Source organism: Martes martes (assembly GCF_963455335.1).
Source record: "Martes martes genome assembly, chromosome: 6".
Taxonomy (NCBI): domain Eukaryota; kingdom Metazoa; phylum Chordata; class Mammalia; order Carnivora; family Mustelidae; genus Martes; species Martes martes.
In genome coordinates, this window is record NC_137893.1 from 33,870,249 (window position 1) to 33,894,863 (window position 24,615).

General features: G+C 39.5%; 1 protein-coding gene across 7 annotated transcripts in view; it reads right to left on the reverse strand.

Moving 5' to 3' along the window:
* Positions 1 to 24,615, reverse strand: part of KLHL32 (kelch like family member 32) — a gene marked incomplete at both ends in the record, with an annotated part of 191,901 nt that overhangs the window by 56,244 nt on the left and 111,042 nt on the right. For all 7 annotated transcript variants that reach the window (XM_080806597.1, XM_080806596.1, XM_080806595.1 and 4 more), the window contains one exon: positions 4,320 to 5,046. In XM_080806597.1, coding sequence (XP_080662723.1) covers positions 4,320 to 5,046 — 727 coding nt within the window. The remainder of the gene's footprint in view (positions 1 to 4,319; positions 5,047 to 24,615) is intronic.

Sequence of the window (24,615 nt, forward strand, 5' to 3'; positions counted from 1 at the left end):
AACAACCCACAATAGAACAGACCAGTGAAACCAGGAGCTGGTTCTTTGTAATGATCAAACCTTTAGCCAGATTCATCAAAAAGAAAAAAAGAGTGAGAGAGAGAGAGAGAGGACTCAAATCCAAAAATGAAAGAGGAAAAGTAACAACCAACAATATAGAAATACAGAGGATTATAAGAGAGTATTATGAAAAATTATACGCTGACAAATTGAACAACCTAGAAGAACAGGATAAATTCCTAGAACCATACAACTTCCAAAAACTGAATCAGAAAGAAACAGAATATTTGAGCAAATGTATTACCAGCAGTGAAATTAAATCAGTAATCTGAAAACTCCCCAAAACAAAAGTCCACACCAGACAGTTGCACAGGTGAATTCTACCAAACATTTAAAGAAGAGTTAATACCTATTCTTCTCAAATTATTCCCAAAAATAGAAGAGGAAGGGAAGTTTCCAAATTCATTCTATGAGGCCACTGTTAGCCTGATACCAAAACCAGATAAGGACACCATGAAAAAAAGAGAACTACAAGGCAGTATCTCTGATGAAACACAGATGCAAAAATCCTCAACAAAAGATTATCAAACCAAGTCCAACAATACAGTTAAAAAAAAATCCACCACGATCAAGTGGGATTTATTCCCGGGATGCAAAATTGGTTCAATAGTCACATCTATCAACATGATACATCTCATCCACAAGAGAAAGAATTAAAACCATATGATCATTTCAGTGGACGCAGAAGAACCACTTAACAAAATATATCATATTCATAATAAAAAACCCTAAACGAAGTAGGATTAGGTGGAACTTACCTCAACATAATAAAGGTTCATATATGACAAACCTACAGCTAACATCATACTTAAAGGGGGAAAAAAAAAACTGAGAGCTCTTCCTCTAAGTTAAGGAATAAGACAAAGATGTCCACTCTCACTACTTTATTCAGCATAGCACTGGAAATCCTAGCCATAGCAACCAGACCAGGGGGGAAAAAGAAAGGTAAGGTATCCAAATTTGTAAGGAAAATGTAAAATTTTCACTGTTCACAGATAACATCACACTATATACAGAAAATCCTAAAGACTCGACCAAAAAAACTACTAAAACTGACAAATGAATACAGTGAAGTTATAGAACACAAAATCAATATATAGACATTTGTTGAATTTCTATATACTAATAAGTAGCAGAAAGAGAAATTAAGAAAACAATCCCATTTACAATTGTGCCAAAAAGAATAAAATACATACAAATAAAATTAACCAAGAAGGTGAAAGCCTGGTACTTTAAAAGCTATAAAACATTGATGAAGAAGGGGCACTTGGGTGGCTCAGTTGGTTAAGTGTCTGACTTTGGCTCAGGTCATGATCCCGGGGTCCTGGGATCACGCCCTGTGCCAGGCTCCCTACTCAGCAGAGACTCTGTTTCTCCCTCTCTCTCTGACCCTTCTCCCCTGCTCATGTTTGTGCTCTCTCTCTTTAAAATAAATAAATAAAATCTTTTAAAAAAATGATGAAGGAAATTGAAGATGACACAAACAAATGGAAAGATACTCCATGCTCATGGAATGGGAAAACAAATATTGTTAAAATGTCCATACTATCCAAAACAACCTACACATTTAATGAAATCTCTATCAAAATACCAACAGCAGTTTTTGCAGAACTAAAACAAATAATCCTAACATTTGTATGGAATCACAAAAGGCCCTGAATAGCAAAAGCAATCCTGAAAATGAAGACCGAAATTGGAGGTATCATAATCCTAGATTTCAAGATATACTACAGAGATGTAGTAATCAAAACAGTGTGGTACTGGTACAAAAAAAGAAACATAGATCAATGGAACAGAATAGATATCACAAGAATAAACCCATACTTAAATGATCAATTAATCTTTGATAAAGTAAGAAAGAATATACAATGGGAAATATACTCTTAAACAAATGATATTGGGAAAACTGGACAACTACATGCAAAAAAATGAAACTGGACCACTTTCTTATACCATACACAAAAATAATCTCAAAATGGATTAAGGTCCTAGAAGAGAGGACAGGCAGTAATTTCTCTGACATCAGTGATGGTAACATTTTTCTAGAAATATCTCCTGAAGCAAGGGAAACACAAGCAAAAATAAACTATTGGTACTACGTCAAAATTAAAAGCTTTTTCACAGCAAAGGAAACAATCAACAAATATAAAAGACAATCTAATGAAGGGGAGAAGATATTGCAAATAAAATATCTGATGAAAGGTTAGTATCCAAAATATATAAAGAACTTATACAGTTCAACACCAAAACCCAAATAATCCAATTTAAAAATGGACAGAATACATAACAGATATTTCTCCAAAGAAGACATATAGATAGCCAACAGACACAGGAAAAGATGCTCAACAACACTCATCAACAGGAAAATGCAAATCACAATCATAATGAGATAATATCTCGCACCTGTCAGAATGGCTAAAACCAAAAAAGAAACAAGTATTGGTGATGATGTGGAGAAAAAAGAAACCTTGTGCACTGTTTGTAGATATGCAAGCTAGTGCAACCACTGTGGAAAATGATACGTAGTTTCCTGGGGGGGAAAAGAAATACAGGGGGACCTGGGTGGTTAAGCGTCAGGTCGTGATCTCAGGGTCCTGGGATCGAGCCTTGCATCGGGCTCCTTGCTCTGTGGGGAGCCTGCTTCTCCCTCTCCCTCTGCAGCGCCCCCTGCTTGTGCTCTCTCTCTCTCAAATCAATAAAATCTTTACAAAATTACAACTACCATATGATCCAGTAACTCCATTATTGGGTATTTATCCAAAGAATACAAAAACACGAATTTGAAAAGATTTATGCACCCCTGTGTTTACTGCAGTATTATTTCCAATAGCCAAATTATGGAAGCAGCCCAAGTGTCCATTTATATATGAATGGATAAAGAAGATATCCCTAATGGAATATTACTCAGCCATAAAAAAGAATCAGATCTTGCCATGTGTGACAACACAGATGGGCCTAGAGGGTATTATGCTAAGTAAAATAAGTAAGAAAAAGGACAAATACCATATGATTTCCCTTATGTGTAGAACCTAGAAAACAAAACAAACAAATATGCAAACAAAAAACACCAGAAACAGAATCATAAACACAGAGAACACACTACACTGGGGCTTGCAGTGGGAAGGTTGGGGGGGGGGATGGGTAAGGGTGAAATACATAAAAGGGATTAAGACGTACCGACTTAAAAAAAAAAAAGTGATCATGTCTTCTAAGCACAAACATCTTAAAGTTACTCTTAGTATTTAAATTATCTGATGTTCCTATTTCTCTTTGTCCTTGACCTGGAAATTCAACAAGTTCCATCTGGGTTACAAAATGAGTATCCTCCAATTAAGAGAAGTGTTCCCCAATAGGCAACACTTTCGAAGGAGAATAGTTTAGGTCTTTTCAAGAATTGGATTGGAAAATACAGGTTGATAATGTGGTACTGATAACTTATGCCTCACAGACTCCTTCTATACCAGTGGAAAGGCAGCCATGAGGGATTTGCAGGAGTATGTGGCATGGATGAAACAAGACTGGCAATTAGTGGAATGCTGCTGAAATTGGGTCATGGGTACCGGAGTTCATTATACTAGTCTCTCTCTCTCTCTCTTTTTTTTTTTTTCATAAGCAAAAGGCTTTTAAAAAAACTGAAGAAAATGTAAACTAAAATAGTAAGTATCCTCAAATTGTAAGAAAGGGAGAATAAGCAAGAATAAGGAATTTAGGTTGTCAGGTATAACTAAAACCCACAGATAATACAGAAACATTACTTTAGCCAATAAATTAAATCCCTTCCCTCCATGCATAGCATGGCTCCTACCTGGGTATATACCCTTTACTGTACCCATCAGAAAGGATTTAGTGGGTTTTTACTTTGCCTGCCCTGTCTTTGATGAAACGTCTCTTAGTCGTAAAACAGGATAAAAAAAAAAGGCAAAGAATCTGGATAAATCACAAAATGTGCAAAACAATCCATGAGTATCAAAGACTGACAATCTAAACAAAGAAGATTTGATAGAAAAAGGATGTGATGGGCCATTAATCTCCACCTTATACTTTAATCACTCAGAAAGTCACAGAGAGGTCAATTACTTCCAATTAATATTGCTCTCTCTAGAGTTGGTGCCCAATAAGTGAATGTTAATTAGCTAACATGGCATCCTTGGTTCAGTGGCTCAATTACACATGGCCACGACTACCAAAGCTTGATTTTTAAATTTATGCCACAACGGAAGTGGTTTTTGAAAAATCCAACATTATGAGGCATGTTCTACCTGATATCCAAAGAAGACCATCGGCCACATATCCAGCATGGCATGAAAGGGATCGGTCAAAGGACTGCACAAAAGTCCACTTGTTCTTCTTGGGGCAATATCGCTCAACTGTAGGCAGAACCTGGCGCAGTTCATTTCTACCCCCAACTGCATAGAGGTATTCATCCATGGCACCCAGCACAAAATGTTCCCGGCAGTTTTTCATGGGTGCTATCTCGGCCCAGGAATTACTGCGGGGGTCATAGCGACATGCAGTCCTCACGGCACACGTCCGGCCACTAGCATGCTCAACTTCTCCGCCTGCTACAAACAGAAAGTCCCCCATGACTGCCACACAGTGATGGCTCCTTCCCACGGGCATGGGAGCCAGCTCACTCCAGTTGGCAATGGCAGCTATGAGAGCATTCTCCTGGTCAACGGGATTGAAGTACCGAAGTTCCTTGACTTTACAGACCTCACGCTTTTTCCCGCCAATGATATACAGAGTGTCTGACTGGAAGCGCGGTTTGGTCCTGCGAGTTTGCCAAACGGGCTGTGCATAGATGCTCTGGTGGTATTCCAGGGCCTCATTGACAAGAGCGGTTGCAGTTTCGCTTGCCTGGACGAGGGGGTGGGACAGGGCAACTGTATGGAGAGTGTCCACATCCATCAGGCCGAAGCGGATATACTGCAGGAGCTCATCCATGTACTGGTAATGGCAGTTGTGTTCCAGCCACCTCACGGCTAGCTGAAACAGAGGGAGGGGGGATGAGAGAATGCAGAGGTAAGGAAGAGAGCCACAGTGACCGTGTAGGAGCAGGTCACCTTGTATGCTTTCAGACACCTGACGGTACATCTTTTTTCCTACAAACCCTGCAGCAGTGGACTATCTTGACACTCAGCTGAGGAGTCTTTTTCTCCTGCATCCGCAGAGACACAAAAGAACTCAAGCATTGTCTTCGAGGTCAAAAGCAATGTAAAACTACACTGACAGAGACTTAAGGTAGCACTTGGGGTGAACAATAATCACTTTTCAAATAATGAGAGTGCTGTTGAAAAACAGCCTGTTCCCTTGTTTCATGCAGAGGAGGCTTGGTACAGCCCAGGAATATCAACGATGACCAGTGTCGCCACAGTAAAGCAGCTCGTGTCAAGGTGCTGTATCAATACGAGGAATGTAAGAAAATATGTGATCATCTGAGACTACAGGGCGTACTTGAGAGAGAATCAATATGACACTAGTAGAACGATTTAGAAAGAAGAAGGACTTTTTCCCCCTGTCCCTCTGGTAGGTCTATCAGGAAACAAGAGAAGAAAAAGAAAGATTGTAACCCATCAATTTTATTTTTATTTCCCAATTAGTTTTCATCTTGGAAACAGTTGCTGTTTGCACATGTAACATACTGGCAATTTGTTAGAGCCATTTTCACAAAAACAGGATACAGAGGAGATGATCTTTGTATTGGAGACTCAATAGCAGAATGTAATCTTAACCTTTTTGTTTAGGTCTAGATCTCTTTCAAGAATGAAAGGAGGAAGAACTCTGGGCTAAAGACAAACAGAATTTCTTAAAACTAAAGCAGGAGCATGAAGTCATAAATAAGAAAAGTGAACAATGATTTAGAAAATGCTGTCAACAAAAAACCCATTCATGTTATGGCACACATGATGGAGTTTGATTAATGTGACTTAATATTTAAGTTTGGCAAACCTTCCTACATAGCAACATGAAGTATATCTAATATCTTTGGTCAACATATTCGATATAAATTATCCTTAGCAATACCTCTATTAAGCTAAATCTCTTAGACGATATAATGTGGATGTGAAGGAATTAGCATGAAAAGGTAAATAATTAGAATACTAAATAATTGTGTTGTACTTTATTTGTGACCAATAGAATTGAGGTACTGAGCTCCCCTTTTCAGCTGATGTATGTTACTAGGGGGAAACTCTACAGAGGGAGAGAGAAGGAAATGTAGTGCTCTTGGACCATTACTCCCAGGTAAACATAAAATGGGTTTTCATCTGGATAAAAAGGATCACAAAACTCTCTGAAGCACTAGATGATTTCATTTGAGAGTTTCTAACAGAGCTTCTGTATTCATTTGACAAATGTCTCCAAAAGGCAAGGCATATTTGGGGCTTTCCTTCTTAGCTTTCTGAATGAAGAAAATGTAGGACATGAGTTCATTTCCAATATATACTAAACTGCATCTCTTAATGAATTACATAGTGAAGAGAAATGAAAAAAAGAATGCCAGGTAAGCCTAACACTGCCAAGGAGGCGGACACTATGGACAGCAGATGAGTGATACTCTCCAGCTGTTTTTCTAGAAACTAGCATTTAAAAAAAATATAAATAGGATACCAACCTGATGAAAAAAATGTTTCTGTGTATGGTAACCATGAGCAATAATCAAAGATACTGGAGAAGAAAAGGGCCACTCATCAATTACCAGGTGTCCACCAGAAGTAGAGAGAGTTCCCATAGGCAACATCCTGGTTTTTTTCCACCCTGATTTTAGAAATTTCAAGGGATGGGGTTCCAGTTATTTTTCTGGGGAGGTAATTCAACAATTTAATAACTGATCTTCCATTCTTGGCCCACAGAGCTTTCAAAAGTTCTCAGGGATAAAGTCATCCCATTCAAGGTCATTTCTCATGCATCAGGTACAATTTTCTAAAACTTAATCTTTGATATTGCTCCTAATTTAATTGAGTAGTTCCAGCTGATATTGCTTTGCTCGTAACAAATTTCTTGGCATCTTTACATCCTAATATTTCTGCATCTTTCATATGGATACTACAGGAAACATCAGACAAGAAATATCAGATAAATATCCATGTCTCCATAGCCTCTTTTCATAGCATAGTGCTGCCCATTTAATTATTGTTCTCTTTCCTCATAAATCAGTTCTTCTTATGTCATAGTCAATCTTCTAGCCCATCTCTTAAAACTCTCCAGTTTATTTTTATTTTTCTAGCAAACAGTGGCACTCACTGCATGAGAAGCACACACGCCACAACGAGGTTCTGCCTTTGAGAAAATCTGTAACAAATCAAACCGGCAGCGGAACAGTGACCACTGCGATCTATCACTGATTAATTTCTGACTTTCTGTCTACTATTAGGCTTATGTCACATCTATCACAATGTTGCCCATGTTCAATTTCCCCAATACTATGCATTACAAAACACTTTGTGCTTTAGTTCATATTTGTGCATTTAGTTCATATCCTCCAGGATAATTTTTATATTATTTCTTGTCGGTATTTCTAATTTCTCTCAGATCTCATATAATTTGCACATTTCTATCATTTTAAATATTTTCAGGATATGCAAGTCATTCACAGTTGTTAAGTTTATCTTTTCTCCAGATCAACGGCAAGTGTAGTTTACAATTAACTGTTCTACCACCAGCCTCAAAGCAATCTCAGCTATAGAACTAGTGTGATTTATGGATTAAAATCCAGTGTTTCCCAAACCTAACATGCACACAAATTAACTGGGGTTTCTGGTCAAGATGCAGATTCCAATTCAATAAGTAGGGAGAAAAAGATAGGGAGTTTGCATTTCTAACAATCTAAAGATGATACATATGCTGCTGGTCCATAGGCCACACATTGAGTTAGAAGGTTCTAGACAGATTCCTAATCATGAAACAGTAAATCTCTGCCTTACTGGAATAAATTAAGTCTGCTGTTTCAAAACTAAGGCTTAAATCAAATGAAGTCTAAGTAGGATGTTGTAGTAAAAATATGGCACATTTATGGCTTAGTCTTAAAGTAAAATAGTCTATTTCCTATATAGTAAGATACAGGTAAGATTTTACTATGGGTAAGACAATTAGATAGATGATAGATAGAAAGACAGATTTTTTTTCAAGACAGCATATTTTTGAGACCTTGTTTATATAAGGTCTATGGATTAATAGCAGGTTCCAATAGCATATTGTGAGTCACATAAACACTCTTCTGAGTTCTGCTCTCACAATAATAAATAAATGTTAAAGAGTGGATCGACATAGATGGAGACATGGATGGAGCTAGAGAGTATTTATGCTAAGTGAAATAAGTCAGTCAGAAAGAAAAATACCATATAATTTCACTCCTATGTGGAATTTAAGAAACAAAACAAAAGAGCAAAAGGGAAAAGAGAGAGAGACAAACCAAGAAAGAGACTCAACTATAGAGAGCAAACTGATGGTTACTGGAGATGGGTGGGGGTTGGGGGAAATAGGTGATGGCGATGAAGGAGGGCACTTGTTGCAATGAACACTGGGTATTATATGGAAGTGCTGAATCACCACATTGTACACCCGAAACTAATATTGCACTCTTTTTACTTTTGTAAAAATGTAAAAGAAAAAAAAAACACTGAAAGCATGGATAACTCTTATTTATCAAAAAAAATGAAAGAAATGGCAAAGAAATTTCAAAGCAATGAGCTACCTCAAAATCACTTCTCCACTGTGAGCCCCACAAAGCCATGCTGAATTAAGGGCAGGGTGGCAGAGGAAATCCTGGGGTCCATTTAAAGGGTTTAGAGAATATAAGCAGAAGGCTGATTCATCACTGGGGCATCATGGAACCTAAAGACCACAGTTAGCTTTGTAGTATATTTTGGTGCTTATGTTTGGAAACAATTATTCTGGGAACTGGTAGTTTTTAATGATACTGCACTGAGAAAAAAGCATAAGTCAGGGAATGCTGAAATCCTATTCTTTTTTTTCTTTCTTTCTTTTTTTAAGATTTTATTTATTTATTTAAGAGTGAGAGAGGAGAGAGTGAGCACAGAGAGAGAGAGAGAGGGAGAAGCAGACTGAGCAGGGAGCCCAACTCAGGGCTCCATCCCAGGACTCTAGGATCATGATCTGAGCCGAAGGGATGCCAGGACTCTGGGATCATGATCTGAGCTTAACCAACTGAGCCACTCAAGTGCCCCTGAAATCCTACTCTGTCTTATTTATTCTGGTATACGGATATCCCTATCACTCTAAGCTCTAGCATATTTTAATTGGGAGAAAAATGGAGCAAATAGCAAAAGTCTTATCTCCTACTCTTTTTTTGGTGATAAAGCCAGCAAGAGTGGAAAAGAAATTAAGGATTCCATTTGGGAAGGCACACAAAGGGCACCATTGGGCAAGATGTTACCTAAACCACCTGAAACACAAGGGACTATCATCTCTAAAGACTACAGATCTCCCAAGCACCTTGCCTGACCCAGTCTAGTTCATCTGACCCTGACGAAGAACTGTTCCTTCCAAAAAGGAGCATTTTCTACCACTTACTCCAACTTCAATTCATCTCATTCTCAGATCCTCGATAAGAACAGTGGCTGCACATAGTAGGGTATTAATATTTGTTGCATAAAGGGAAAATTATTTCCAACCGTTCTTGGGCTGTTTCCCCTTTCCTCTTGAACAAACAGTATCAATTCCTTTATATATTTATCTACGTATCCCAGGTTTCCATTTCCTATCAACTCATCTTTGTGGCTTTTCTATAAAGTCCTTATAAACTCTCAGCATGTCACCCGGCAACACGGAGCACACTGATCCTACGTATATAAGACCCTTGCTTTACTCTTTCACATGGTTGGTGTCAACCACGTCTACTTCAGATTCTTGGCAATGCAATGAATATCATAGTCTTTTAAGCCTCAAATAGATAATAAAATACTAGGGCAAGAGAAAACTTTATAGAGTTTATGTATTTCAAGCATCTCAATTTTACAGCCGGAAATCAAATCTAGACCAGTTATCTCTCTTACCTCAAATCATGCAACTAATTAGTAGAAAAGCTGGAACTAAAACCCCCGTTTTTCCAGCTCTTAAGTATAGAGAACAAAAGGAGGGATGCTGGAGGGGAGGTGGGCTGGGAAGATGGATTAAATCGGTGATGGGGATTGAGGAGGGCACTTGTAATGAGCACCAGGTGTTGTATGTAAGTGATGAATCACGAAATTCTACACTAGGAAGTAATATTACACTGTATGTTAACTCACTGAAATTTAAATAAAAACTTGAAACTATAAGTAAATAAACAAATAAAAATAAACAAATAAATAAAAATTAAAGCTAAAAAAACAGTTTTTAAATTTTATAATGTGTTTTTCCATTGTATCACATCATGGTTATTTTTCCAACAGTAATTATTTTAAGACAGAATCCAGGCAAATGTAATTAAGACCAAACATAACTTCTATATACTCTAAATTAGAAAAATAAAGTCTGCTTTTAAAATATGTTTTCCTTGAAGACAGGTGGACAATATTTTGCAATAAACCTCATTTATGGATTACTTCAACATAAAAAGCATACATTTTATTTAATGCTTCTCAAAAATGCTTTTAATGCTCTTAAAGAGTGTGTAATTAAAGAACAAGTATTTAGGGTAAAAGGCATCCTTTGAGTCTTGAATTATTGTTGTACGTTTTAAGGGAATATGTATTTTATTCTAGGTCGTTCTTTGTTAACTAAAGCTGGCTCAAAAATACATAGAAAAGATAATCCCTTCCCTTTAGTTTTTTCAATGTATCCCAACTGACTATCATTCCATGGAGTAGAATATACGACATCGATATAATCCTGAATATAATAGTGTACGATCCAAAATTCTAGAAATTTTGCTCCAATTCAATTAAAATACATAATTCACTCATGTATTTCAGAAATATATCAGTTATATGAACAAACAGTACATTCCTAATATTGCAAATCCTGAAGTTGTGATCCAAATTCCTTTATTGCTCACGCTCAGACAGAAGCTGCTATTTCGAAATCTAAAATTCCTGATCCTTTGAAAGTAGCAGCTGTTTTTGAAGTCTAACTCTGCCTGTATACGTATGCCCATATGTATGTGTACTACCCAACATGACCCCCAAGTCTTGTCAAAACAATAGGAAATCTTACACTCACAGATTTCCTGGAAAATCTATGAATTCTAAAGTCATCCCAAATCCAAGAACACACACCAATGCAGTCCTCCATAGCAGTACCTTTATGTCTTGCAAACGTATATAAAAGTGCCCTTTACCGAGGCCGTTCTCATCGGATGAGAGATCAAATCTTTTTAATCAACACTAACAAAAGATAAAACCCCTACCCACATTGTCCAAAGGCAATAGTATTTCTTTGTCTTGATTCACAAATATTGTTTTTCACTAAAAAGGGATGTTCTTATCACAGCACTTATCAGTCAGAGTGAAGTAAGGAAGGACTGATATTTATGCCCACAGCCTTACTCTGCCCTCTTGACCAGGGGCAGCTGTGATTATTCTATTTAAAACTTTGGTGCAGACAGCTTGGCTGAAGGGGCAAACTGAGCCCCCCCCCCCTCCATTTGCAGGAGCCCACGCTGTGAAGGCACAAGCATCTATATTGTTGCCAGTCCTGTCATCCCACTGAGATAAGCCAGGGCACCCATCTACCCTCAGTGCCCAAGAGGCCGCAGAAATCCCACACTTTGCAAATTCAGAAAGGGACAAAGGAAGGGCACAGGAGCAAGTCAACAATCAACTGACATTCCTGAACCTCTGCCAGAGAGCCAGCAGGTTCAAAAGTGCTTGGCCAACAGGGGTGGGAAGCCATGCAACCATCTTTTAATACACGGAGTGACAGAGCAAGGACAGTGTTTTCTCTCTGAGTGGAGTACGGAATAAGCTCTCCATCTTCTAACTCATGTCTTCACAGGGACAGTACACTGACTACTATACGTGACATTAAATACACTATGTTCTACATTATTTTATAAGGCCTTAAATCCTAATAAACATAAACATCAAACTTGAGCAAGATACCCTTTTAATATTACATACAACTTCTTTAGATCATAGGTGTGGACAGTTTCCCTAGTCTGAGTAAGCAGGTGTTGAGACTTAGCATGTTAAACTACACAGAAGCTCACTTCATTAACATGAGTAATGTAAAGTCCAAATAGTGACCTATTAAACCAGAATAATGACTGCCAGAGAGAAGAAAGTTCATGTTAATAAATAAATGCACCAAATTTTGTGGCCATATTCTCTTCTTTGAGACCAAATGAAAAATTTCTGTTCAAAAAAGACAACATTCCCATAAAATCCTAAAGCACCAGCAACTAGGGACACGGGACCAGGACATTTTTCTCTACCAGAACAATGAAAATGTTACCATGGAGGAATATTAAAAATTATAACAGTGCTCACTCGAGTGCTATAATTAAAACTGTGTCAACATTTTGCTTGTAAAACAGATTTTTCAAGGGAGGTTGCACATTAACCATTATAGCTGACTACAGACATATAAGACACAGAGGCTATTTTTTCCTCTAAGAAATATATTTCAACAGAATCAAATCTGATGAGGCCCCAGATTCATATATTGTCAGAAAAAAGACCTGACATATTTTAAAAAGAGTATTCAGCTTAGTAGATATGATAATAACACATATTCTTTCATTGTTCATTTAAAACTTTATGAAGTTGGAGACTAACAAATGCTCTTATTTTCATCTTCAGCATAAAACGTGTGCCTGGTAATACTCTGGTTTCTCTTCAAATAGTATAAATCTTTTGCCTTTTACTAGAGATTACCATAAAGAGGAAGAGTTATGAGGGTTTTTTTTAGGGTTTTTAAAAATATATATGATGTCTACAGCTTACTCTCGAATGGCTCAGAAAAAGCTCTCGCTCTCTTTCTCTCCCCCACCACTCCCTCTCTCTTCCTCCACTATCTTTCTCTCTTGATATGTGTACACACACACACATAAAGAGACATAGAGAGATACAGAGACAGAGAACACATGATAAAGCAAATGAGGTAGTTTGTTCCAGAAATCAGCAAATCATATGGGGGTCCTTTGTACTATTCTTTTTTTTTTTTTTAAGATTCTATTTATTTATTTGACACAGAGAGAGAGAGCACAAGTAGGCAGAGAGGCAGGCAGAGAGAGAGGGGGAAGCAGGCTCCCCGCTGAGCAGAGAGCCCGATGCAGGGCTTGATCCCAGGACCCAGAGATCAGGACCCGAGCCGAAGACAGAGGCTTTAACACACTGAGCCACCCAGGCATCCCTCTTTGTACTATTCTTACTCTTGCAACTTTTCTTTAAGTTTGAAATTATTTGGAAATTTAAAAAAGGAAAAAACAGGAAAAAACTGTACCTGATAATCATCTTTATATATACTTTTACAAAATATATACCACAGAGCATCAAAAGCAAAACCCCTTGAGACTAAGGGTGTCTCCTTCCCCAAACACATAGGATGGGAGAAATCACAACAAAGTGAGGCCTGCCACACTTAAGTTCCAAGTATTTAGGACAGCAAATAAAAAGTAACCTGAGTTGCCCTTTGGTTCAGTCTTATAACACCAAGAGGATTCGATACCAGGACTTTTTAAGGATTGTATATCAAAACGAAGAGAAAATAAACATAGGAAATGAGATGAAGTTAGGATACTATGATGTCCTTTCCACCTGTGAGAAATGGCCACCAGTTTGGGATGATCTTTGAAAATGTAATAGAAAAAACCGTGCGAGTATGACTGACATTGGACCACTCATTTGGCTTCTCATCTGGAAAATAAGTGAGTTGATGAAAGTCTCTTCTACCTGAAGGATATATGTCACCTACAGACCCACCAAAAGTAGTATTTTAAAACAGAATCTTCCAAACTTCCTATAGGTGGGAGAGGCAACCACATTAATCACTAGGTCTAGATTGCAAGCCCCAGCTTTCCATAGCACATACAGTTTTTATAAATCTCTTTTTAGAAAAACAAAGTGATTTTTTTGTCTATAATTCTTTACTCCCAAAATACATGCATGAGTGTGTGCACGTGAAAGTGTGTATGCACCTAGGACCACATGCAGAGAACCAGGTTACACCATGGACTTTTTCTCCCTGGAAACAGCTTTGTTTAGAGCATATTATCTCACTAAATGGTTACCATCACTTGTAAAAATAAAACAATTTCAAAGAACACACATTTCAAATTTGTAGGACAACTGCTTAAAGGTACTATATATTTAAAATCTCAGAATGATGGGTGCCTGGTGAAAGGTCTGCCTTTGGCTCAGGTCATGATCCTAGGGTCCTGGGATCAAGCCCCACATCAGGCTCCCTGCTTAGCTGGGAGTCTGCTTCTCCCTCTCCCTCTGGCTCTCCCCCCACCATGCTCCCTCCCTCTCTTAAATAAATAAAATCTTTAAAAATAAACAAGATTTTATATGTCAATTCAAATATTTTACAAAACTAGTCACATATAATTTTACCTGAGGACTCCCCCCCCCATATCTAGGGGGGAAATACAGATGGGGAACTTATCCTACAGGGCAATAAAGACAGCCAACGTCACCAGTACCAATGATGCTGCAGGGAAAATGGAACCTACTCTTGGTCTCCTTATATGTTAGCAAAATACAGGACCAATTAGAAATCACTTCCTGTTCTTGCCCTCCAGTGATCTGATACAGGTCTCTAAGACAAAAAATAATACTCATTTCCCTCATCATTAATGGCATCGGAGTGTTTACTTGGTGCTGGACTGATAACAACAAAATAAGTAAAATCTTAGTACCTACATATTTATATGTGAGGTCCTTCTGAATATCAAAGCGACTTTACATGTGGTCAGCCTTTTTTTTTTTTTTAAAGATTTTATTTATTTGACAGACAGAGATCACAAGTAGGCAGAAAGGCAGGCAGAGAGAGAGGAGGAAGCAGGCCCCCTGCCGAGCAGAGAGCCCGATGTGGGGCTCGATCCCAGGACCCTGGGACCATGACCTGAGCCGAAGGCAGAGGCTTTAACCCACTGAGCCACCCAGGTGCCCCATGTGGTCAGTCTTATATTGTTAGAACAACACAGGAAAATGAAGGAAGGCCAACTTGGTCAACAGAATAAAACCCTGCTACATCCCATTGACAACAGGGACTAGGGTGACCCTACACGGGTCACAACATTTTGTATTATTTCCCAACTACTGTATGCAATGAGGATGGATTAGCAGGGTGAAAGCTGAAATGGCCAGGAAAACGTGATGCTTTCTTCTACCACTACTTGGAATGTACCCATAGAGGTAAATGTGATACAGTAAAATGGGAGGTTGGATTTGATGTCTAAGACCTATTTCTGCAACTTAACTTATTTGGGCATTTATGAAAAACACTAGCATACTGAGCCTCAGCTTCAGCATCTGTAAAACAAGGATGATGTTAGTTACATCACACGGGTCTCCACAGGACTCAGGGAGATAACATGACAGTGCTTGGCAAACTACAATATTAGGCCATATATAGAATTAATATGATGGCAAGGTGCCACCAAAAGATGGAACTAATCCTCAGTTCAATTATCCTTTTCAATTCATGATAAAGGCAGCCCATTCAGACTATTTTTATAGAACACCATATTGCACGATACTGGTATAAATTTCAAGAAATTGCTGTAATTGATAAGAAATTTGCTACGTAGTATTAAATACCTCACATGCTGTAAAGTGAAAATAAAAGCATGACAGATAATCTGTTGCAGATTATGAACTAGCCTTTATGATGAGCCTGTTTTCACAGAAATGGGCTCAGTAATTCTCACTCAGTAATTTAAGGCCTGTGGCTTTGTTCAATCCCAAGTCAGAGAAGAATAAATGCATGGAAAGAAGGAAGGAAGGAAGAAAAGAAAGAAGGAAGGAAGGAAGGAAGGAAGGAAGGAAGGAAGGAAGGAAGGAAGGAAAAGAAAAGTGAGATGTAGACATAAACCTAGTTTTTCTGCATAAAACTCAGTGTATATTCACTTTCTTCAGGTGCCTTGATTCTCTCATTAAAAATACTTGAATTCATGTCCATTAAGTCCCCTCAAATCTCAACTCAGTTCAGTGGGTAGCAAGGAAAAAAAAATATATATATATAAACTAAGCTATCAGGCTTGAGACAACTGAAATAATGATTGATTAAGCTGATTCCTTTTTTTTTTTTTGTCTTGTTGCTCTGAGGCAAATGATATAACCATGAATCTTTTCTTTTTGTTTTTTTTTTATTCATCCATTCCTCAATCTCTTGTTGAATGCCCGTTATGCGCAAAGAACTTACTTAATTAGTGAAAAAGAAGATTCTAATCAGTTCACATACATACATTCTAATTTGCCATTCACTTCCAAGCTCTATTAATATGATAAAACTCAAGGCTTACTCTTGACCTCAAGTATCTTAACACATCCCTAAAAATATACACACAGAATACTGGAATTAGAGGAAGAAAAATCCTGCAAATTTGGAATCCTGGAAATTCTGCTATTGTCACCAGATTTTCGGACACACGCAAAAACTCTCTTTTAATGTTGCCATTTCCTTCAAGAGTGTTTTAAATGTTGCTGGTACATGCATATAAGTTTTATGGTTTTAAAAAAAGCTCTTTAATTTGTAAACATGCCCTGGAGCATCCTGAGAGCATCAAGCCTTTGAATATTTCTTTATGAACTGATTCAATAATAATGAACCAATAGCAGGTTCACTGGCACACAAACTCCCTGCCCGAAATTAAAACTGTAATGAACAAAAGGACCTCACAGGCTCAAGCAGCTGCCGCAAGTCACCAATACAGAGACAGTCAAATCCCCCAGACAAAAGTTACTATGATGGATTTAGATGTCCCCAAAGTATCTAAGCTTGCATTTAAGGTTTTAACGTTGGCAGCCTCCAAATAAAAAGAACATTATCCTCAATGGTCACTTTCAACAGTAATCTAGAGCTACAGAGCGCAGTGATTGCAGTGGGGAGCCCCCTAGCTGAAGTGTATGGCTAAACATGGTTGGGGGCCAGGCTCTGCTATCAAGGGAATGAAGCTGAGGTGCTGGAACTAGGAACCCAGAGTCTATATTCTCAGTGAGCTGCAGAGAATACACATAAACATGACGCTCACCACTGCCCACCTTCACTATGGGAATTTCAGCTTGGCTACTGACGTTTAAAGAGAATATTTCACACTGCGATCTTTAACAACTAGGATAAAACGAGGGCTGTGGCAACGGTGAATCTTCTATTCACCCCTTGCAACAACACTGAGTATAATACACAAGTAATATTTTTGTCAAAGAAGATACGTTTTCCAGCACAATTATCCTCTGTTCTTTGGCCAGTTGAAATAGCTTTAGAGAATCAAGCCATAATAGTCATGTAAGGAAGACAGATGTGTGGAAAAACAGGCTCCATACAGGAGAATCGGTGGCTTGACAATCTCAGAGGACTTGGGGGTGATAAAGGGACTGCAGTGGATGAGGGGAGGAGGATAAGGGAGTAGCCATTCCAGGGGCCACCCTGGGAGAAGGCTCTGTTTCTTTCCCACCTGGCTGGCACCCGACAGGAAACCTGTACGTGTTTGCTGAGCAAGAAATGGTGGGAATTGAGAGACTACAACTGGGAGAAATCACAGATCTGAGACATTTTTATTATGTTCGAAGGAATAAGGAGTTTGAAGAACAAGGGGAGCTTTGAAGGTGGAGTTGGAAGAACTGAAGAGAAGAGAGAAACTCGTGCAATGCCCTGGCCCAGCCCCGGGAGCAGAAGAAATGCTAGCACAGGTCAGGAGATGGAAGGTGAGGCTCTCTACAGGACCTTCTCAGGGGGATATCATGGCTGAGGGGATACGATGTTGGTGCACAGAGCCAACGTGAGAGCACAGCGGTGCGGATGTGGTGGAGGGCTCATGAGCACACAAGAAAAGCAGTCTATCTGGGACATTAGTTTTCCACCATTAGATATAAGGTACAACAGATGAGGGAACATAGGAACCCAGTCAGGCTTAACCCACCAAAAAACCTTGAAATAATGAGCTATACACTTCCTTTAAGAAGAAACAGTCTTTGGGTAAGTCCCCTGAATTTGCAAACATAGTGACTCTACAAAATAAAACCATTCATTGTCCCAGAGGCCATAAATTAATATCAAAACTGAACCTCATCCTACTTTTTTAAATACCAGAAACTATTGACTGATTTGACATTTCTCCCCAATTACCTTTTAACTTCCCATTACTTCAGCAAAACAAGACATAACTAATTGATAATTTTACTAAGCATCCCTGAGGGCTATTCTGTCTGTGCTGTCCATAGAGCTAAACAAAACTAATCACTCGTGGTCCAGTGTGGCAAAGAATCTGGTGAGACTGTGTGTATGTGTGTGTGTGTGTGTGTGTGTGTGTATGTGTGTGTGTACTCCCAATCCTATTCTCATTTCTTCCTAAATAAACATTTTAAATAGCACTGTTGCTTAAATAAGGACTGCATTAAGACTGTAACTGAATTCAATGACTTAATTCATTTTCGGAGCCTCTTCAGGTGAGACTGAATTATCACTTAATGGCTCTCTTTACCATTCAAAAATGAACAGCTTACTAAACACACACACACATACACACATACACACACAAGAAATAAATAATGTGAAACAGAATCCTTGAAGTGAAATTATAATCATTATGATGCTGTCACCTTAACATCAATAGACTTAATTGTTTTACAATTGACTTGACATGAGAGAAAAATGTCCAAGGCTAGGTAGAAATATGCTGCTGAACATTCACTGCGGGGAAGGACACTGAAGACAGCCCAAACGCAAAAGCAGAACAATGAGGCTCGCTCTCAGGTGTCTGATCCAGGAGCCCGGTGTTTGCAGCTAGGAGACAGCAATAATGGTTTTTATTTCTTCTTTTCCTCTATTGTCTTTTTTAAAAGGTATGCAGCAAAGAGGAGTGTAGTGAGCCACATACTGTAGACACCAGCATTATGAGGTGGCCGCCCAGGCTTCCGACCGCAAGAAGATACGGTGCTCGACGGATACAAACTGATCATTGCAGCTTCTAATAACCTCCTTAGTATCACATTTCTGGGTGCCTCTCCCTCTCCCCCACGCACCCCAAGAAGGCGGCGAAAGGAGGACGACACTGCACCTGCAAACAGGAAGGCAATGCGTGGTTGGGAGACAGGCTAGGGAGGGAAGCATCGGGAGAACAGACGCTTCGCTTCCACAGACGTGCCCACCTGAATTTCCCGGGTTGGCTGGTTAGTATCAGAACCGGAGCAGAGCCTCCCTGTGAGCTGCTGCATTAGCAAACCCGCCCCAGCACCCCTGTCGCTCACACTTCCCCACTGCACAATCGGGATGGAAACATTTGCTCTATTGGAAGGCAGTGATAAGGATGGATTTTTAAAGTTTCCATTTTTAAGTGAAAATGAAAGAAAAATGCTCTTCTAGATGTGTTTTGCCTTTGAGCTCCATTTGAAAAAAAGAAAAAAAAAGGCAGAGAAAGCTGCTGTGAAGGTCACCGAGTGAAAGAACTTCCTCAGGGCACAGAATAAATTAAATCCCAAGGAAAAAATAAAATGTGATTTCCAGAGTGTGAGGCACAAACTCCAAATGACAATGATTGACAGCCAAACTATATCCGTGCAATATCCAAGACTGCACGTTCTCATTTACCTCAGTGTAGCCAGCAAGCGCCCATTAAACATCCGTCTGATGCCCAAATTAACCTTCTTGGCAAACTGAAAGAGGCACAAACTATCATAATCAACCTTTCATTATCACAGCAGCCTCTAGTTAAAGGGTCAGAATAATTGTGCCATCAGAGCCTTGATTGTTTTCAATCAACAGACGGCTGGAGTGACAGCTCGGTGATGGAGGGGTCTGATGAAACCGCACCAGGCCTAATCAGAGCAGATGAAAGGAAGGCATGATTGGTGCAAATGAACAGTCGTGCCTCTCCTTTTCATTTACAATCTGAAATTACTCTTAAATTTGTGGGGTTTTTTTTTCCTCCCTTATGAGCACCACTGAAAGAATGTTTGACTTATTATGAGTTCTGACAGTGCAGAGTTATAAAACACAGGTAGGGTTATCAGCTGAGGCTTTAAGTGGGTATTCAGCATAATTCTAACAAATTCACTCTTGAAAAGCACAAAATGACTAAAAAGGCTCCCAATGACCTAACCTCTCAGCGCTGTTTGATTAACGGACCCATTTATTCTGCTGGCATTCTAAATGATGAGAAGATAAAACCGAGGGCAGAAATACCCTGGAAATGTTTTCTCTCGATCCACTGCTCCTTGGCTTCTATACCAGTTTCTTTGCCCCAGATCCTTCCTGGACTCGAAGAACATGTTAAAGTCTCAAAAGCACTCACTCATCAGAGGATACGTGTCAAATAGGGGTTGTTGTTGGCTGAGGACATGAAGCTATGCTGGGAACCACAAGAGTAGGAAAGAGACTGGAACATACCTAATGTTCATATCCAAAAGAACATCTGGGAAAAAGGAATATGAAATTCTGTAATAGGCTAGGCTAAACTTGCCCTAAAAGGGATTTGGAGAAAACCGAAACAATGTAAAACTGCATTACATAGAGGTTATTGTTTTTTGTTGTTTTTTTTTTAAGATTTTAATTTACTTATTAGAGACAGAGAAGATGAGCAAGGGGGAAGGGCAGTGGAACAGGGAGGAGCAGACTCCCCACTGAGCAGGGAGCCTGACCTGGGGCTCGATCCCAGGACCCTGACACCACGACCTGAGCCAAAGGCAGAAGCTCAACCGACTGAACCACTCAGGCAACCCCCCGCCCCATGCAGCAGTTACTGTTAACACACTACAGACATTAACATCCTTAAAAAATGTAGTGACGAATGGAATACACACTTGGAGTGGCAAAAATAAGCTTCTAACTTCTATTTTTTTGGCCCTGAATCTTGAGATCAACCAGCCAATTATGAGAGTATTAGGATTCAAGACACTTCTGCAACACAAAGGAAAGCCTTTTAGCAGCAAAGATGAATATGCATCTAGTTTCTGTCCGAGGGTCTCCCGGTGAGTGTGTGTACGGCGTGAACCCCACCTGCGCATGTGGAAGAGATGGGGGATGGGGTGGCTGCTGGCTCAAGATGCAGGGTAGTTTTTAACCTCTCCACTCAAAATTTTTATATAAAACTTAACGCCATTTTATTTGTTAGATTGTGAGTTGAAATAATGGCTGAGGGGCACCTGGGTGGCTCAGTGGGTTAAAGCCTCTGCCTTCAGCTCAGGTCATGATCCCAGCGTCCTGGGATCGAGCCCAGCATCCGGCTCTCTGCTCAGCAGGGAGCCTGCTTCCCTTCCTTCTCTCTCTGCCTGCCTCTCTGCCTACTTGTGATCTCTGTCTGTCAAATAAATAAATAAAAATCTTAAAAAAAAAAAAAAAGAAAGAAAGAATGGCTGAGGGATATATCATTAACAGTTATTAAACACAGCCCGAAATTTTCCATGCAATATTCAGCAAAATCTGTTCCCTCACATCTAGACATCTTTTATGAGTCCACGGGTCACCACAAATGTACACAGATTGTGCAAAATTCCCACAGTTCTACCTACGTGAAATATACTTCAAGCAGGATGCTGCTGACTGTCCTATGACTTTCTTTCTGCAGCACCTCAAAGTTTGTTTTGATTGTTATTTAAGAGACAAATCGCAGAGGAAGCTATCTGACGAAGTGTTCCCTCACAAGGATTTTTCAAGGGCCTATACTCTCCGGTGGCCACTTACTTTCCCTGTGTACACTGGCATCTCCAGCAAGCTGTCCCAGTGACAGACACTGCATCATCGCCTGATGGATAGTTCTTCTCCCAGTGTGGTATTGGCTCTTTTTTTTTTTTTTAAGATTTTATTTATTATTTGAGAGAGAGAGAGAGGCAGAGAGAGTGAGAGGGAGAGAACACAAGTGGGGTGAGGGGCAGAGGGAGAAGCAGACTCCCTGCCGAGCAGAGAGCCTGACCTGGGGCTGGATCCCAGGACTCTAGGATCATGACCCGAGCAAAAGGCCGATGTTTCACTGACTGAGCCACCCAGGCGCCCCATGGTATTGGCTTTTTAAGGCATGACTTCCTTTGCTCAGAAGGCAGTCTGTGTGTTGACCAAAGAGGAGTGACTTCAGGATACTGACCTCGTAAGGAATTTGAAACAGATTTCCCAATGGCTCACAGAGCATGAAGACGAAATCCAAGCCAACCTGGGTAAGTGCCTATCCTAACCGCCAAAACCCAAGAAGTATGGAACTGATTGTTCTCACATACCACACAGTCTCTCTATGTGGCCTAAATCTTGCAAGAAATGAGGAGGGCAGAAAGATTGTTCTTCTTTGGCAAATCTGATAAATCAACCCCTTTGTTTATTATTTAATTGGGTCTCACTCCAAACAGTGAATAGTCCCAGAAGTGGGCAGAATACGAAACCGCTCACAGTCCTCCCCAAGTCCAATGTCATTCGCACAGCCAAAGAGAGGGACGCCTAAATTGTGTTTGCCTCCTAACAAAGTGCTGTCCTTTCTGGATGGAAAGGTTCCGTTTTACTTTCAGCTGTGAGTAATTTCCCATTGTGATTGGCTGACTTATAGTCAATTTAGTATAATTAATGCCAAATTACATTGTAATTCACATAGAATTACAAATTAAAAGCTATATTAAGAGCAAATGAATTAATCAAAATTAATGATATTATGCTCACTTGTTTTAAAGTGTTAATAAGATAGGTCCTTCTAAAACGTTTAAACTTCAGAGCACCATCCATCACTCCTTCAATTACCTGATTTCCTTGTGTGGTCAGAGGAGGTAGCATGTGGGCATTTCTCATCAACAAGAACACACACAAAGATGTGTACACTCCACCTCTAGCTTGCAGGGCTCCTTTTGGCTTCTATCCTTGAAGCATAAGTAATGTCTGTGTCATTTACTGACACTGATACGTAATATTCCCTCCAGACAAAAGGGAAGCAAGTTCCAGATTTTTAAAATATTTTTTGATATATATTTTAAATTAACATATATTGTATTATTTGCTTCAGGGAAACAGGTCTTTGAACCATCAGTCTTACAGCACTCACCATTCACAGCACTCACCATAGCACATACTCTCCCCAATGTCTGCCATGCAGCCATCCCATCTCTCCCACCCCCCTCCACTACCAAACCCTCAGTTTCCTGAGTTAAGAGTTTCTTATGGTTTGCCTCCTTCTCCCATCCCATCTTGTTTCATTTTACCCTACCTCCCCCCCCATCCTGCCTCTCAAATTCCTCATATCAGGGAGATCATATGATAATTGTCTTTCTCTGATTGACTTATTTCACTTAACATAATACCCTCTAGTTCCATCCACATCATTGCAAATGGCAGGATTTGATTTTTTGATGGCTGTATAGTATTTCATTGTATATAATTACTACATCTCTATCCATTCATCTATTGATAGACATCTAGGTTCTTTTCATAGTTTGGCTGTTGTAATGTCCAGAATTTTTGATATCTATCTCTAGAATTCATAAAGAATTGTTTTTTCCTAAGAGGATTTTTCTTCCTGGTTATGTTTTGTCAGAACATCAAAGTCTGTTTCCATTCCTCCAATGTACCACCCCAAGTCACAAAGTGGTGGTCAGACCAGGGAGTAAAACCTCAACCCAGACAATGTATGGCTCTGTAGCGTGGGCACAAAAGAAGTCTGAGAATTATCTTTATGAACGCTGCCGATGACTGTCATCTACCCTAGAAAGGACACCCTTCTCCTCTGGATGTGCCAAGTTGAGGTGTTTTTTATTTTTACTTGAAGCTAAAGTTCGGGAGGCAGGAGCAGGAGAAGCAGTGGGTAGGAATGTCAGTATTCAACAATCAATGTCGAGGCATCTACATCTCTTTCGAATATAAATCATTTTGGAGCCTCTGAGCCACTCCATGGTTAATTTTAGATCTTGTCCCTTAGAATGCCCAGAACGGGAAATCCCTATGGCCTCCGGGGCCTCTGGATATTCAGCTGGCCCAGTACAGATTCCCATAGAAATAGTCTGGGATGCAGGATATGGGTCACAGCCTCCTTTCTTCTGGAAAGAGACTAACATGTATCAAGTCCAATAAAAATTAACTTTTCTCTCCTTTTCTCTTAAGCCCCATATTTAAGCTATCATCCAACTGTCAATTTCTGCTACTTAAATTTCTAAATTTTCAATGGGTTGTTCATAAAATAAAAATATCATGATTACTCATTTCCATTCATTCCATCCAATTTCCTACAGCCTGCAGACTTCCCACCACAGTCTGTATGGCTGCAGCAAAAATAATGGTGCTCCAGGTTCTCTTTCAAACTGATTTAAATCCCTTGATGGGATTTTAAAGTGATCCTCCCTTATGGGACTTCTCTTCGTGCTTCCTACTTCATCACCTGTGCCTCGAAGGAATGCAAGGTGGCTCCCTGCCTCAGCCACAATTCTGTAGTCACTTCTCTTCATCAAACCACCTAGAGCCCCAATTTTCCAGGCTCTGATAAAGAAACAC